This window comes from Oncorhynchus gorbuscha, unplaced genomic scaffold, assembly GCF_021184085.1.
Source record: "Oncorhynchus gorbuscha isolate QuinsamMale2020 ecotype Even-year unplaced genomic scaffold, OgorEven_v1.0 Un_scaffold_1416, whole genome shotgun sequence".
Taxonomy (NCBI): Eukaryota; Metazoa; Chordata; class Actinopteri; order Salmoniformes; family Salmonidae; genus Oncorhynchus; species Oncorhynchus gorbuscha.
The window spans coordinates 74,055-87,180 of record NW_025746201.1 but is presented as its reverse complement, the minus strand read 5'-3'; the positions used below and the strand labels follow the sequence as shown (position 1 = coordinate 87,180).

At 40.9% G+C, this 13,126-nt stretch overlaps 1 protein-coding gene across 2 annotated transcripts in view; it reads right to left on the bottom strand.

Moving 5' to 3' along the window:
* The window catches only part of LOC124022771 (choline transporter-like protein 4), a 43,990-nt gene that overhangs the window by 17,423 nt on the left and 13,441 nt on the right, over positions 1–13,126 (bottom strand). Inside the window, exons 5-22 of one of the 2 annotated variants that reach the window (XM_046337455.1) lie at positions 12,944–13,043; positions 12,479–12,610; positions 12,138–12,198; positions 11,805–11,919; positions 11,523–11,606; positions 10,180–10,292; positions 9,664–9,786; positions 9,231–9,330; positions 9,049–9,141; positions 7,551–7,656; positions 7,129–7,388; positions 6,379–6,473; positions 5,963–6,066; positions 5,738–5,811; positions 5,517–5,587; positions 5,008–5,102; positions 3,908–3,992; positions 96–281 (exon numbers count right to left, since the gene is read on the bottom strand). In XM_046337455.1, coding sequence (XP_046193411.1) covers positions 169–281; positions 3,908–3,992; positions 5,008–5,102; positions 5,517–5,587; positions 5,738–5,811; positions 5,963–6,066; positions 6,379–6,473; positions 7,129–7,388; positions 7,551–7,656; positions 9,049–9,141; positions 9,231–9,330; positions 9,664–9,786; positions 10,180–10,292; positions 11,523–11,606; positions 11,805–11,919; positions 12,138–12,198; positions 12,479–12,610; positions 12,944–13,043 — 1,924 coding nt within the window. In that variant the 3' untranslated portion in view covers positions 96–168. Of the gene's footprint in view, positions 1–95; positions 282–3,907; positions 3,993–5,007; positions 5,103–5,516; positions 5,588–5,737; positions 5,812–5,962; positions 6,067–6,378; positions 6,474–7,128; positions 7,389–7,550; positions 7,657–9,048; positions 9,142–9,230; positions 9,331–9,663; positions 9,787–10,179; positions 10,293–11,522; positions 11,607–11,804; positions 11,920–12,137; positions 12,199–12,478; positions 12,611–12,943; positions 13,044–13,126 lie in introns of those variants that run through there. The other variant, XM_046337456.1, reaches the window with a different exon arrangement.

Sequence of the window (13,126 nt, the reverse complement as noted above, 5' to 3'; positions counted from 1 at the left end):
AGAATATTTTCTACTTCTAATAAATACTTCCTCTTTTAACAACAAAGCATGCATTTCTGACTCCCTAAATAGATATACCATAGGTAGCCTGAATGAGAATGCTGATAGCTTTATTAGAAGAGGGTTGGGCTAAAGGTTAGGGGTTAACTCAGGGGTTAAAGGTTACTACTACTCTGGCAGGGCTGTAACAAACGGTTTGGGTTTGCGGAGGATCCTCATCAGGTTCCTGGACATGTAATAAGGCTTCTGCATAGTTCCATCATTCCTCTCTAGATCTTCCACTGTATGAGGGAGAAACACTGGAGTCACTCTACTACTCTACTACTCTGCTATACCTTACTATACTGTACCTTACCATACCTTAATATATTATACCTTACTATACTGTACCTTACCATACCTTAATATATTATACCTTACTATACTGTACCTTACCATACCTTAATATATTGTACCTTACCTTACTATACTATACTGTACCTTACCATACCTTAATATATTATACCTTACTATACTGTACCTTACCATACCTTAATATATTATACCTTACTATACTGTACCTTACAATACCTTAATATATTATACCTTACTATACTGTACCTTACTATACCTTAATATATTATACCTTACTATACTGTACCTGTACCATACCTTAATATATTATACCTTACTATACTGTACCTTACCATACCTTAATATATTATACCTTACTATACTGTACCTTACCATACCTTAATATATTATACCTTACTATACTGTACCTTGGTGGACAAAATGGGTAGAGGGGGCAGCTGAGAAGTCACTACAGAGTGATAATTATAACTATTGAAATGCTAATCCTTTACATGAACGCTCACTCATTCGGGAACAATTGCAATCAATATATATATTTACGCTCAGTGTGTAACATATTATACCTTACTTGATCGCTGTTGAAAAGTTTGTTTCTTTTGTAGAATTGTCCGTCTCTCTCTCTCTGTCGCGGTTATAGTGGATAGTTCAGAGTGACATTCATTCATGTTGTTGTAGAATGGATGTGTCGGCAGTTGTCGTTCTTCGCGTTCAATGATACCAAATTTCTAGCTGCAGACTAGTAATTAATATCAAAGTCTTGTTCTTATTCTGTCGGTATCGATAGTCTAAGAGTTTAACCATGTGGTATGGTTAAAAGATTCAGCAATGGTCTGCAACCTTTGTACTCCTGTGATTGAGAGAAACATGGTCTGCCTGAGAATTTCTCAAAGTTGGGTTTTATAGGGAATTGCAGAAAAGGGTCTGTCCCAGGATGCCCGACCCTAACTGGGCTCATGAGCAGTCCTCTGATTTAGTTCAACTCAAAAGGGAATTGGAGTTTCCTTCATTAAACAGTCCAAAATCACATTACATAATTTTACAAACAGTATCATACTCACTCATTCATGTTATACAACAATTAGATGTAAACCTCATTTCTGAGGCTATTATATAAACAGCGTTATGGTAATGTGGCCACACCACCTCCCATGAGTTTTACCAAGTTGTAACAAACGGACCAGTTCGTAGCTGGATTCTTCACCCATCTTTTATACCTTCTCCGGAACATGTCATTTGTTTGGACCTCAAGTTCTGTGAGGTGGAAGAAATTCCTTTGTTCTCTGTGAAAATTCACTCTGTCTCTTATACTGTGTGACCATGAGGAGAACCTCGGTAATTTACAACCTCTCTCTGACCACAGCAGCCTATTTGAAGGAGGAAAGGGGGAGGCAGGGACAGGGGGATGGGGCTTGCTATACCCAAAGAGGGCAACGTCATGACACTATATTATACTTTACTATACTGTACCTTACTATACTGTATCTTACTATATTATACCTTACTATATTACACCTTAATATATTACACCGTACTATATTATACCTTACTATAGTGTACCTTACTATACTGTACCTTACTATACTGTACCTTACTATACTGTACCTTACTATACTGTACCTTACTATACTATACCTTAATATACTATACTTTACTATACTATACCTTACTATATTACACCTTACTATATTATACCTTACTATATTATACCTTACTATATTATACCTTACTATATTACACCTTACTATACCTTACTATATTATACCTTACTATACCTTACTATATTATACCTATACTCTACCTTACTATATTATACCTTACTATATTATACCTTACTATACCTTACTATATTATACTGTACCTTACTATATATTATACCTTACTATATTATACCTTACTATATTATACCTTACTATATTATACCTTACTATATTATACCTTACTATACCTTACTATATTATACCTTACTCTACCTTACTATATTATACCTTACTATATTATACCTTACTATACCTTACTATATTATACCTTACTATATTACTTACTATACTATACCTTTATACCTTACTATATTATACCTTACTATACCTTACTATATTATACCTTACTATACCTTACTATATTATACCTTACTATACTATATTATACCTTACTATATTATACCTTACTATATTATATACTATACTTACTATATTATACCTACTATACCTTACTATATTATACCTTACTATACTATATTACTATATTATACCTTACTATATTTACTATCTACCTTACTATATTATATTACTATATTATACCTTACTATACCTTACTATATTATACCTTACTATACCTTACTATATTATACCTTACTATATTATACCTTACTATACCTTACTATATTATACCTTACTATACCTTACTATATTATACCTTACTATATTATACCTTACTATACCTTACTATATTATACCTTACTATACCTTACTATATTATACCTTACTATATTATACCTTACTATATTATACCTTACTATACCTTACTATATTATACCTTACTCTACCTTACTATATTATACCTTACTATATTATACCTTACTATATTATACCTTACTATATTATACCTTACTATATTATACCTTACTATATTATACCTTACTATACCTTACTATATTATACCTTACTATATTACCTTACTATATTACACCTTACTATACCTTATTATATATTACTATTACCTTACTATATTATACCTTACTCTACCTTACTATATTATACCTTACTATATTATACCTTACTATATTACACCTTACTATATTATACCTTACTATACCTTACTATATTATACCTTACTCTACCTTACTATATTACACCTTACTATATTATATTATACCTTACTATATTACACCTTACTATATTATATTACTATACCTTACTATATTATACCTTACTACTATTATACCTTACTATATTATATTATACCTTACTATACTTATACCTTACTATATTATACCTTACTATATTATACCTTACTATATTATACCTTACTATATTATACCTTACTATATTATACCTTACTATATTATACCTTACTATATTATACCTTACTATATTATACCTTACTATACCTTACTATATTATACCTTACTATATTATACCTTACTATATTATACCTTACTATATTATACCTTACTATACCTTACTATATTATACCTTACTATATTATACCTTACTATATTATACCTTACTATATTATACCTTACTATATTTACTTATTATACCTTACTATACCTTACTATATTATACCTTACTATACCTTACTATATTATACCTTACTATACCTTACTATATTATACCTTACTATACCTTACTATATTATACCTTACTATATTATACCTTACTATATTATACCTTACTATATTATACCTTACTCTTCCTTATACTACTGTACCAGAAGACCACCTTACCCTGTTAGAGTTATAGTGGTGTAGGTATTGGAGGGTTAGGTGGTGTTGTGGTGTTGGAGGGTTAGGTGGTGTTGTGCTGTTGGAGAGTTAGATGGTGTTGGTACTCACAGAAGCAGAGAAACAGGGTGTCAACACACATGCTGTAGACACTGAAGAAGCCCTGAGCGATGAGGTAGGCTCCGGCCATCACTGTCTGCAGAGCAACATTACGACAAAATAGCTGCATGAGTTCTAACAGCACCAATCAATACACTGCTGACAATACATACAGTAAATGTAACTTTAAAAATACACGGCAGTTAGCAACACAGGCTACTGCGTTAATAGTCTCATATCCGGCTCCCGAGTGGCGCAGTGGTCTAAGGCACTGCATCGCAGTGCTAGCTGTGCTGCTAGCTGTGCCACTACAGATTCTGGGTTTGAGTGAGTCCAGGATCTGTTGCCGCTGGCCCCGACTGGGAGACCCATGGGGCGGTGCACAATTGGCCCAGTGTCGTACGGACTAGGGGAGGGTTTGGCAGGGAGGGATGTCCTTGTTCCATCATGCACTAGTGACTCGTGTGGCGTGTTGGGCTCAATGCACGCTGACACTGTTGCCAGGTGTACTGTGTTTCCTCCGACACATTGGTGCGGCTGGCTTCTGGGTTGGATGAGCGCTGTGTCAAGAAGCAGTGCGGCTTGGTTGGGTCGTGTTTCGAAGGACGTACAGCTCTTGACCTTCCCCTCTCCTGAGTCCGTACGGGAGTTGCAGCGATGAGACAAGACTAAGAACCAAATGGAAACCACGAAATTGGGGAGAAAAGGGTCTAAAAGATAAATAATCATCTCATATCAAAGGAGGTTCTACTAAGTTCAACAGTGAAAGAAACTAAATGAAAATCAGCCATTTTCATGATCTCATTTCTAAATCCATTTCAAACCTGCATACAACATCTAATACAGGGTTTCTTGGTCCTCGGGACCCCAAGGAGTTCACGTTTTGGTTTTTGACCTAGCATTACACAGCTGATTCAAATGATCAACTAATCATCAAGCTTTAATCATTTGAATCAGCTGTGTGGTGTTCGGGTAAAAAACTAAACTTGCACCCCTAGGGGTCCCGAGGAGCGAGTTTTGGAAACGCTGGTCTAATGTGTTCATCGAAAATAGAATGTCAATGAAGTGTTGAGTGTTGAGTGTTTGGTAACAACACTGTTGCATGGACGTACCAGGATGGGAACCCAGTAATAGTTGAGCATCTCGGCCTGGAACGTGTCGCCAGGCAGGCGGATTTGTCCAGAGAAGAAGAAGAAAGCCAACACACCTGATAAAACAGAGACAGGTCAGCCATTAGATCATTATATTAGTCATACTTCCTTAGTGAAGGAAAACAAGATGCTGATAATAAACACAACCACTGAAGATAAAATGGCCAACACAATAGTTACAGTACTATGCCTTATACTATTTCATGTGTATGAAGATTCTTATAATATCAGAAGTCCAGACACAATATATTAAACTCAGTATTCATTAAGCCTGAAATCCAGTCTGTTTGTGTTTATTAGCTAACCTTTATCTATCTAGGCAAGTGAGTTAAGAACAAATTCTTATTTACAATGACGGCCTACTCCAGCCAAACCCAGACAACACTGGGCCAATTAAATCCAATTGGATTTCAGGCTGCTATTCATACTTAAAGTTCAAACAAATGTGAGTTCATGTAAACTTCTCTTACCAACTATTGCCACCACTAGTAGTTTGCCAAAGAATATGAGCATGTCTGTCACTCTGTCCAGTAGCACCACCCTGTGGCCAACGAGAGGATGACACATTAAAGAATCTTGACAACCCGGAAGCAACTAATATCTATGTCTTTGACTATAATGGAAGTGAAGGAAAAATAAAAATAAAAGAGAGAGAGCAGAAGATCGACCAACCAAATAAACCCAGTCTTACCGTCCGATGTGCCTCATCAACAGACTGTATGCATTTTTGGCTGACACACAGAAGCTCTCCCCGTAGATGGCGATCTATCAGTCATTCAGAATGATGCATTACTGACATTACTGACGAGGATGAACTGCATGTTCCTACACCAAGAATAAATGACCAACTGAGCTAGAAGAGGTGCATGGATGCTAATGGCTGCTAAAAGGAATGCCAGACAGTCATGTGACTGACCATGATATAAGCGTTCCTGTTGAGGATCTTCAGGAAGTATTCCAGACACCAGAAGCAGCATCTGAGACAGTTTAACAGGAACCGACCACAGGCACTCTGAGAACCTGGAGACACATCACAACATGGGATTCCCTTTAGTCAATGACTGGGGAATCATACAGTCACATCAATAGGATGCTCCCTTTAGTCAATGACTCATAAAACCACGTCTATTTGTGCATACTGTGTGTGTGTGTGTGTGTGTGTGTGTGTGTGTGTGTGTGTGTGTGTGTGTGTGTGTGTGTGTGTGTGTGTGTGTGTGTGTGTGTGTGTGTGTGTGTGTGTGTGTGTGTGTGTGTGTGTGTGTGTGTGTGTGTGTGTGTGTGTGTGTGTGTGTGTGTGTGTGTGTGTGTGTGTGTGTGTGTGTGTGGCCTTACCCCTGGTCTTATGGTTCAGGTACTCCAGCACCAACCTGACTAGCTGGAAGCAGGTGAGGAGGAGGGATCCGAATGCCAGAGAGCCCACGTGGTACCTTCCAGGAATGGAAGAAATAAAGACATTTCATAATGAACTCCATATGAACACACGAGCAGAACCCTGCTACTGAAATACACCACATTAGACGCAGTCTAAAAAGATATGACATCAAATATCTCTTCACACTGACCCATCATTATGCTTAGCTTATCTACTACAACTAGTGCCCTCATATTCAAGGTAGGTAAGCTTTGTGGTATTTTGGTATTTTATTAGGATCTCCATTAACTGTTGCAAAAGCAGCAGCTACTCTTCCTGGGATCCACACAAAACATGACATCATACAGAACATCAACAGACAAGAACAGAACTACATACATTAAAAAAGACACATGTATCCTAGATATCAGTAGATACACAAACTATCTAGGTCCAATAGGGGAGAGGCGTTGTGCTGTGAGGTGTTGCTTTATCTGTTTTTTGAAACCAGGTTTGCTGTTTATTTGAGCGATATGAGATGGAAGGAAGTTCCATGCAATAAGGGCTCTATATAATACTGTACGCGTCCTTCAATTTGTTCTGGATTTGGGGACTGTGAAAAGACCCCTGGTAGCATGTCCGGTGGGATAAGTGTGTGTGTCAGAGCTGTCTGGCTTAAGGCACAATCCTATGTCCCCACCCACAGAAACCCTTAGTCCCTCATGTCTTACTGTAGAGTGCGTATGAAGCACTGGGACAGGGCGAAGGGTGAGATTTCTGCAGGCTTGCTGAAGGCCCAGTAGTATGAAGCGAAGGTCCCAGCCAGGGTACATTGGCCCAGGGCGATGACAAAGTTCACACACCACAGGAAGGCAAAGATGTTGAAGACCTGCAGGTAAACCAGGTTCTGCTGGAACAGGCCTGTGTCATCGTACCTGAAGAAGATGCAGCGCACTGACGGGCAGTATGGGTAGGCCGAGGAGTTGAACGTCTGGGTAGGGAGAGGAGAGGACAGGGGAGGAGGAGAGAAATATGAGACAAGTGGGAGGCAGTGTTTCCCCTAGTTTACCTAATTTCAAGGTGGGTTGCAAACATGGGGTTCTGACATCAGAATCATTTGTCAATTGAAACCAATAGAAGCGAAGCCATCTACCTGTGGCTTGCAGGTCTCAGAGCCGTTGATGAGACTACACTTATCTACAGAGGGGTCGCTAAGAGACACCACTCTGTAGAGAGGGGCCCCTGATGTGACCAAGTATCTTTGGGGAGCCTCGAGTCAAGGACCCAACCAAACTAAAGGCAAAAACCAGGGGTTGGAAACAAAATGATTTTCTAATCATTTCGTTCTGAACAGAACCATCATTTTTTTGTTTCCGTTCAACTGTTCCGACCAGGAAACAAAAGTTCTGAATCGGTTCGAAGTCATTGTTTATATCGTTCCTTTCTCTTCCTTTTTAAACCTCTGAAATGTTTGTTTTTTTACATTTAGCTCGACTTTACCAATCAGTGTGGATAGAGCAGCTTGCTATGGAGTGGGAAAACTATACAGTAGACTATACTTCAAAGGGGGAGGGGCTACAGTAGACTATACTTTGAAGGGGAGGGGCTACAGTAGACTATACTTCGAAGGGGGAGGGGCTACAGTAGACTATACTTTGAAGGGGGAGGGGCTACAGTAGACTATACTTTGAAGGGGAGGGGCTACAGTTGACTATACTTTGAAGGGGAGGGGTTACAGTAGACTATACTTTGAAGGGAGAGGGGCTACAGTAGACTATACTTTGAAGGGGGAGGAGCTACAGTAGACTATACCCCAAAGGAGGAGGGGCTACAGCAGACTATACTCCGGATGGGGAGGGGTTACAGTAGACTATACTTCGGAGGGGGAGGGGTTACAGTAGACTATATTTCGGAGGAGGAGGGGTTACAGCAGACTATACTCCGGGTGGGGAGGGGTTACATTCGACTATACTTTGGGTGGGAGGGGCTACAGTAGACTATATTTCGGAGGGGAGGGGCTACAGTAGACTATACTCCGGATGGGGGGTTACAGTAGACTATATTTTGGAGGGGAGGGGCTATAGTAGACTATACTCCGGATGGGGAGGGGTTACAGTAGACTATACTTCGGGGGAAGAGGGGCTACAGTAGACTATACTCCGGATGGGGGGGTTACAGTAGACTATACTCCGTGGGGTGGGGGGGCTATGTAGACTATACTTCAGAGGGGGAGGGGCTACAGTAGACTATACTTCGGAGGGGGAGGGGGAGGTAGCCTACACACACTGGTAAAGATTTTCAGTTGGCAGGCAGACACTGGAATACGTTTCTGAGTGAAAGAGACGCTTTGCATAGGTGCTTTGTTGCGTTTTTTTGTGGGACTGTAAAAAAATGCCTGGAACCTGAAAGAACGTTATTAACCGGTTCCCATACTTTTAAAATAACGGTTCTGTTCCAGAACAGTATAGATCACTTTCGTTCCCGATTCTCTCTCTGTTCCTCTAAAAATGTTGTTCTTTTCTCGTTTTCTGTTCTGTTCCAACCCCTGGCTAAAACACACATGACAAAATAAGCAGTGAAAATAACCAGTTAGCTTATGCATTAGAAAGCATTGGAAATGGAAACCCCATGTATGATGGGCCAAAGGATACAGGGAGGTCATTCCCCAGTAGGCCACACACACCACCAGCAGAACAAAGGTAAACAGAGGGTAGAGCAGGGTGGACATCAGGTAACCCACCACCCTGCCGACAGAACACACACATTACACATCATTTCATACAGGATCAAACACTCAGAAATACAATAAATACAATCTGAGGCCATGTCCGACCTGCTGGACTCCTCCATGAGAGCAACAGCAACAGAGAGTCTCCTCCTGAGACAACTAAGCACCAGAATCAAAATGGACTCCCACACGCACAGGATGATCACTGAGGAAAGAAAGAAATAGTGTTTTTTATTGAGCTGGCCAGGTTTCCCTTGTAAAAGAGGTCCTCTGACCTCAATGGGACATTCTGGATAAAAAAGGTTCAATTAAATAGAAACATATGCCAATCTTTGGACACAAGAGGCTGGTGGCACCTTAATTTGGGAGGATGGGCTTGTTGTAATGGATGGAGAGGAATGAGTGGAATGGTATCAAATACATCAAACACATGGTTTCGCTTCATTCCAGATACTATTATGAGCTGTCCTCCCCTCAGCAGCCTCCACTGATATAGGCCCAGTATAACCCATAGACAGTACATAATGATCAAACTCACAGAAAGCAAGCCAGGTCTCTTTGACTTGAAGGTAGACTGAGATATTTGTATTGAAGCTTAGATCACCGAACTTCAGTTTAGAAGTGCTGAAATGGTAGTATTCTGAGTAGCAGTGCCATATTCCTGGGGGGGAGAAGAACCCATTATGCAAATTCTGTCATAATTCTAGATTTAACAGAAAACCAGATAAGGCCAGTATGTGAGTATAAAATAGTGATTGCTAGATACAAAAGATTGGAAAGTCAAAATAGTAAGCAAAGCATGTTGACCCTTGTCTTTCTTGTCTGCAAGCAGACAGCCAGACAGCCAGACAGCCAGACAGACAGACAGACAGACAGACAGACAGACAGACAGACAGACAGACAGACAGACAGACAGACAGACAGACAGACAGACAGACAGACAGACAGACAGACAGACAGACAGACAGACAGACACCACCACCACTTTATCCCTACATATGATCCACATAATCTAGTCCAGGCCAGGCTGCAGGGCTGTATGAGCCAGACTTACCGTAGCCTCCCACCACCAGAAGTCCTACCATGAGAATCCAGACCAGGACAATGGCCAGGTACCTCAGCAGCAACAGGAACACCACACTGACTAGCAGAGCCAGCGTCAGACCACTGCAAACACAGCACGCAGCAAACTGTTGGAGAGCAGCTGAGGCATGGTATGGGCATGCTAAACACTCTGACTGACTGGCATTAGTGTTGGTTGGTTGACAAGCAACTGTCCAGAGCAAAACCACCAGACCACTGCAAACAACTAGACATCCAATGTATATACTGACATACCACTTCTAATACATGGTCAACACATTGCTTCATACTAAGTGGTAGGATAGTGTGGATATTGGAACAGAGACAGCTCAGGCATGGTATAGACATACAGTGTAAAACACCAGTGGACTAGTTGGTGCTGGTAGACTGACAAGATTTACTGTTGGTTGGTATACTAGCGTACCGGTTGGCTGTTGACGGTTGGCGCGGCTGGTAGCCTAGCGGTTAAGAGCCGACTAGGGGAAATCTGCAGCTGTTCCCTTGAGCATGACACTTAACCCTAATTGCTCCTGTAAGTCACTCTGTTTTTTAAAATCAGATTTTACTGCTTGCGTGAGTTCCTTGATGTGGAATAGAGTTCCCTGTAACCATGGCTCTATGTAGTACCATGGCTCTATGTAGTACTATGGCTCTATGTAGTACCATGGCTCTATGTAGTACTATGGCTCTATGTAGTACCATGGCTCTATGTAGTGCCATGGCTCTATATAGTACCATGGCTCTATGTAGTACTATGGCTCTATGTAGTACCATGGTTCTATGTAGTACTATGGCTCTATGTAGTACCATGGCTCTATGTAGTACCATGGCTCTACGTAGTATCATGGCTCTATGTAGTACCATGGCTCTATGTAGTACCATGGCTCTATGTAGTGCCATGGCTCTACGTAGTACTATGGCTCTATGTAGTACCATGGCTCTATGTAGTACCATGGCTCTATGTAGTACTATGGCTCTATGTAGTACCATGGCTCTATGTAGTACCATGGCTCTATGTAGTACCATGGCTCTATGTAGTGCCATGGCTTTATGTAGTACTATGGCTCTATGTAGTACCATGGCTCTATGTAGTACCATGGCTCTATGTAGTACTATGGCTCTATGTAGTACCATGGCTGTATGTAGTACCATGGCTCTATGTAGTACTATGGCTCTATGTAGTACCATGGCTCTATGTAGTACTATGGGTCTATGTAGTACTATGGCTCTATGTAGTACCATGGCTCTATGTAGTACCATGGCTCTATGTAGTACTATGTACCCACTGTGAGATAGTTGGAAGCTCAGACTTACAGTAAGATCCAGTACCAGGAGGAGGCAAAGTCCTCAAAGACCCTCACTCCTACGGCCTTTCTATTGAAGCCTGATATCAGTGAGCTGGAATAATGGAAAGATATAGTAGGTTAGGGGACAGTGATGATCTGTTTAGCTACACATATTCTGTGTCCCAAATGGCACCTTATTCCCTATGGGTCCTGGTCAAAAATAATGCACTACAAAAGGAAAAGAGTGCCATTTGGGACACAGGCATATAGTATCTACAGGAGAATATTAGTTCATTGGATGAATGATAACCCCATGGCGCTTCTGATGCTGTTGACTGTCTCGTTGACGGAGGCCATTCCGGGCAGAGTGAAGTTGGAAGGAGCACTTTTGAGAGCACGTAGACTGGGCAAACACCTCCCCAGAGCTGTAGTGATTGAAACGACAACATACGGACGAGTAGAGTGAGGAAAAGGTTCAGAGTGGATTCACCTCAGTTTCCTGCTGTTTCACTTCATCCTCTGTACCATGATTATGTAGACATCCTTTTTATTTGATGTAACCTTTATTTAACTATTATTTCATGTACACATTAACAGTCCTGTCAGTAGATGTGAGGATGGATGCCATGTTAAACTACCTCACCTGATTTACTTGGAACAAGGAAGGACGGACAAAGTTCAGCATCAAGGATCTCTTGGACAGTCTGAAAGAGAGAGTACAGGACCAAACATGACTAGAAGGATGGCCAATATACAGAAGCACTGTATAACAGACACAATCATGTAGAAACTACATCTGTTTCTAATCAATGCCTCAAATTCAAATGTTTTCCAATCAACCAAACCCTTTAACTCAGAATGAAACACAGACATAAGCTACACTGTAATGTAGCTATGCTTGACAGATTGCTTGGGACTAATGGTCCCACACACCCAGTTCCAGTCTCTATAAGCACATTGATAACAGTGTAAAATGCCCTGTACCCAGGTGGTGGTAGTCAGGTTGAGGCTGTGGTCACAGTACTGCTGATGGAAGAAGTCTTTGGGATTGGCGTCGGGGTCAAAGGCAGCAGCAGACAGCATCCAGAAGTGAGACGGACACTTAGGGACACACACCTGCAGAGGAAGGGACAGAGAGATGGGAGGGACCAGACATTAGTGTACGGCAAACCTTGATTTCCCGCAGTCTCACATTTGACATATCACAGGTAACGAAAGTGTGAGTGAAACCATCAAGAGAGAGAGTGAGTCAAATCTCAAATGAAACCCTATTCCCCAAATGATGTGGCCTCATACTTTTGACTATTACATGAAGTGGTATGTATCCTAAGCTACATGTTGTACCCTATGCAGTATGTCCTATCTGTTACGTCATATGTCCTACGTGACTCTGGTCAAACGGACGGGGACAGGTAGGATGTGATCGTACAGATACAGTTTGAGTCTGACCTGTGTGGTGGGACACTGTGTGCCTCCGAGCGCTGCTGCCATCACCTTGGTGGTCGTGGAACACTTCAGTATGTCCACATAGATCATCCTGGGCTGGTCTCTGACAAGACAAAGTTAAAAACAAAGACTGAGTTGTCTCAACTTGATCGCTTTCAGACACTCAGTGAGTTAGCATACTGCACA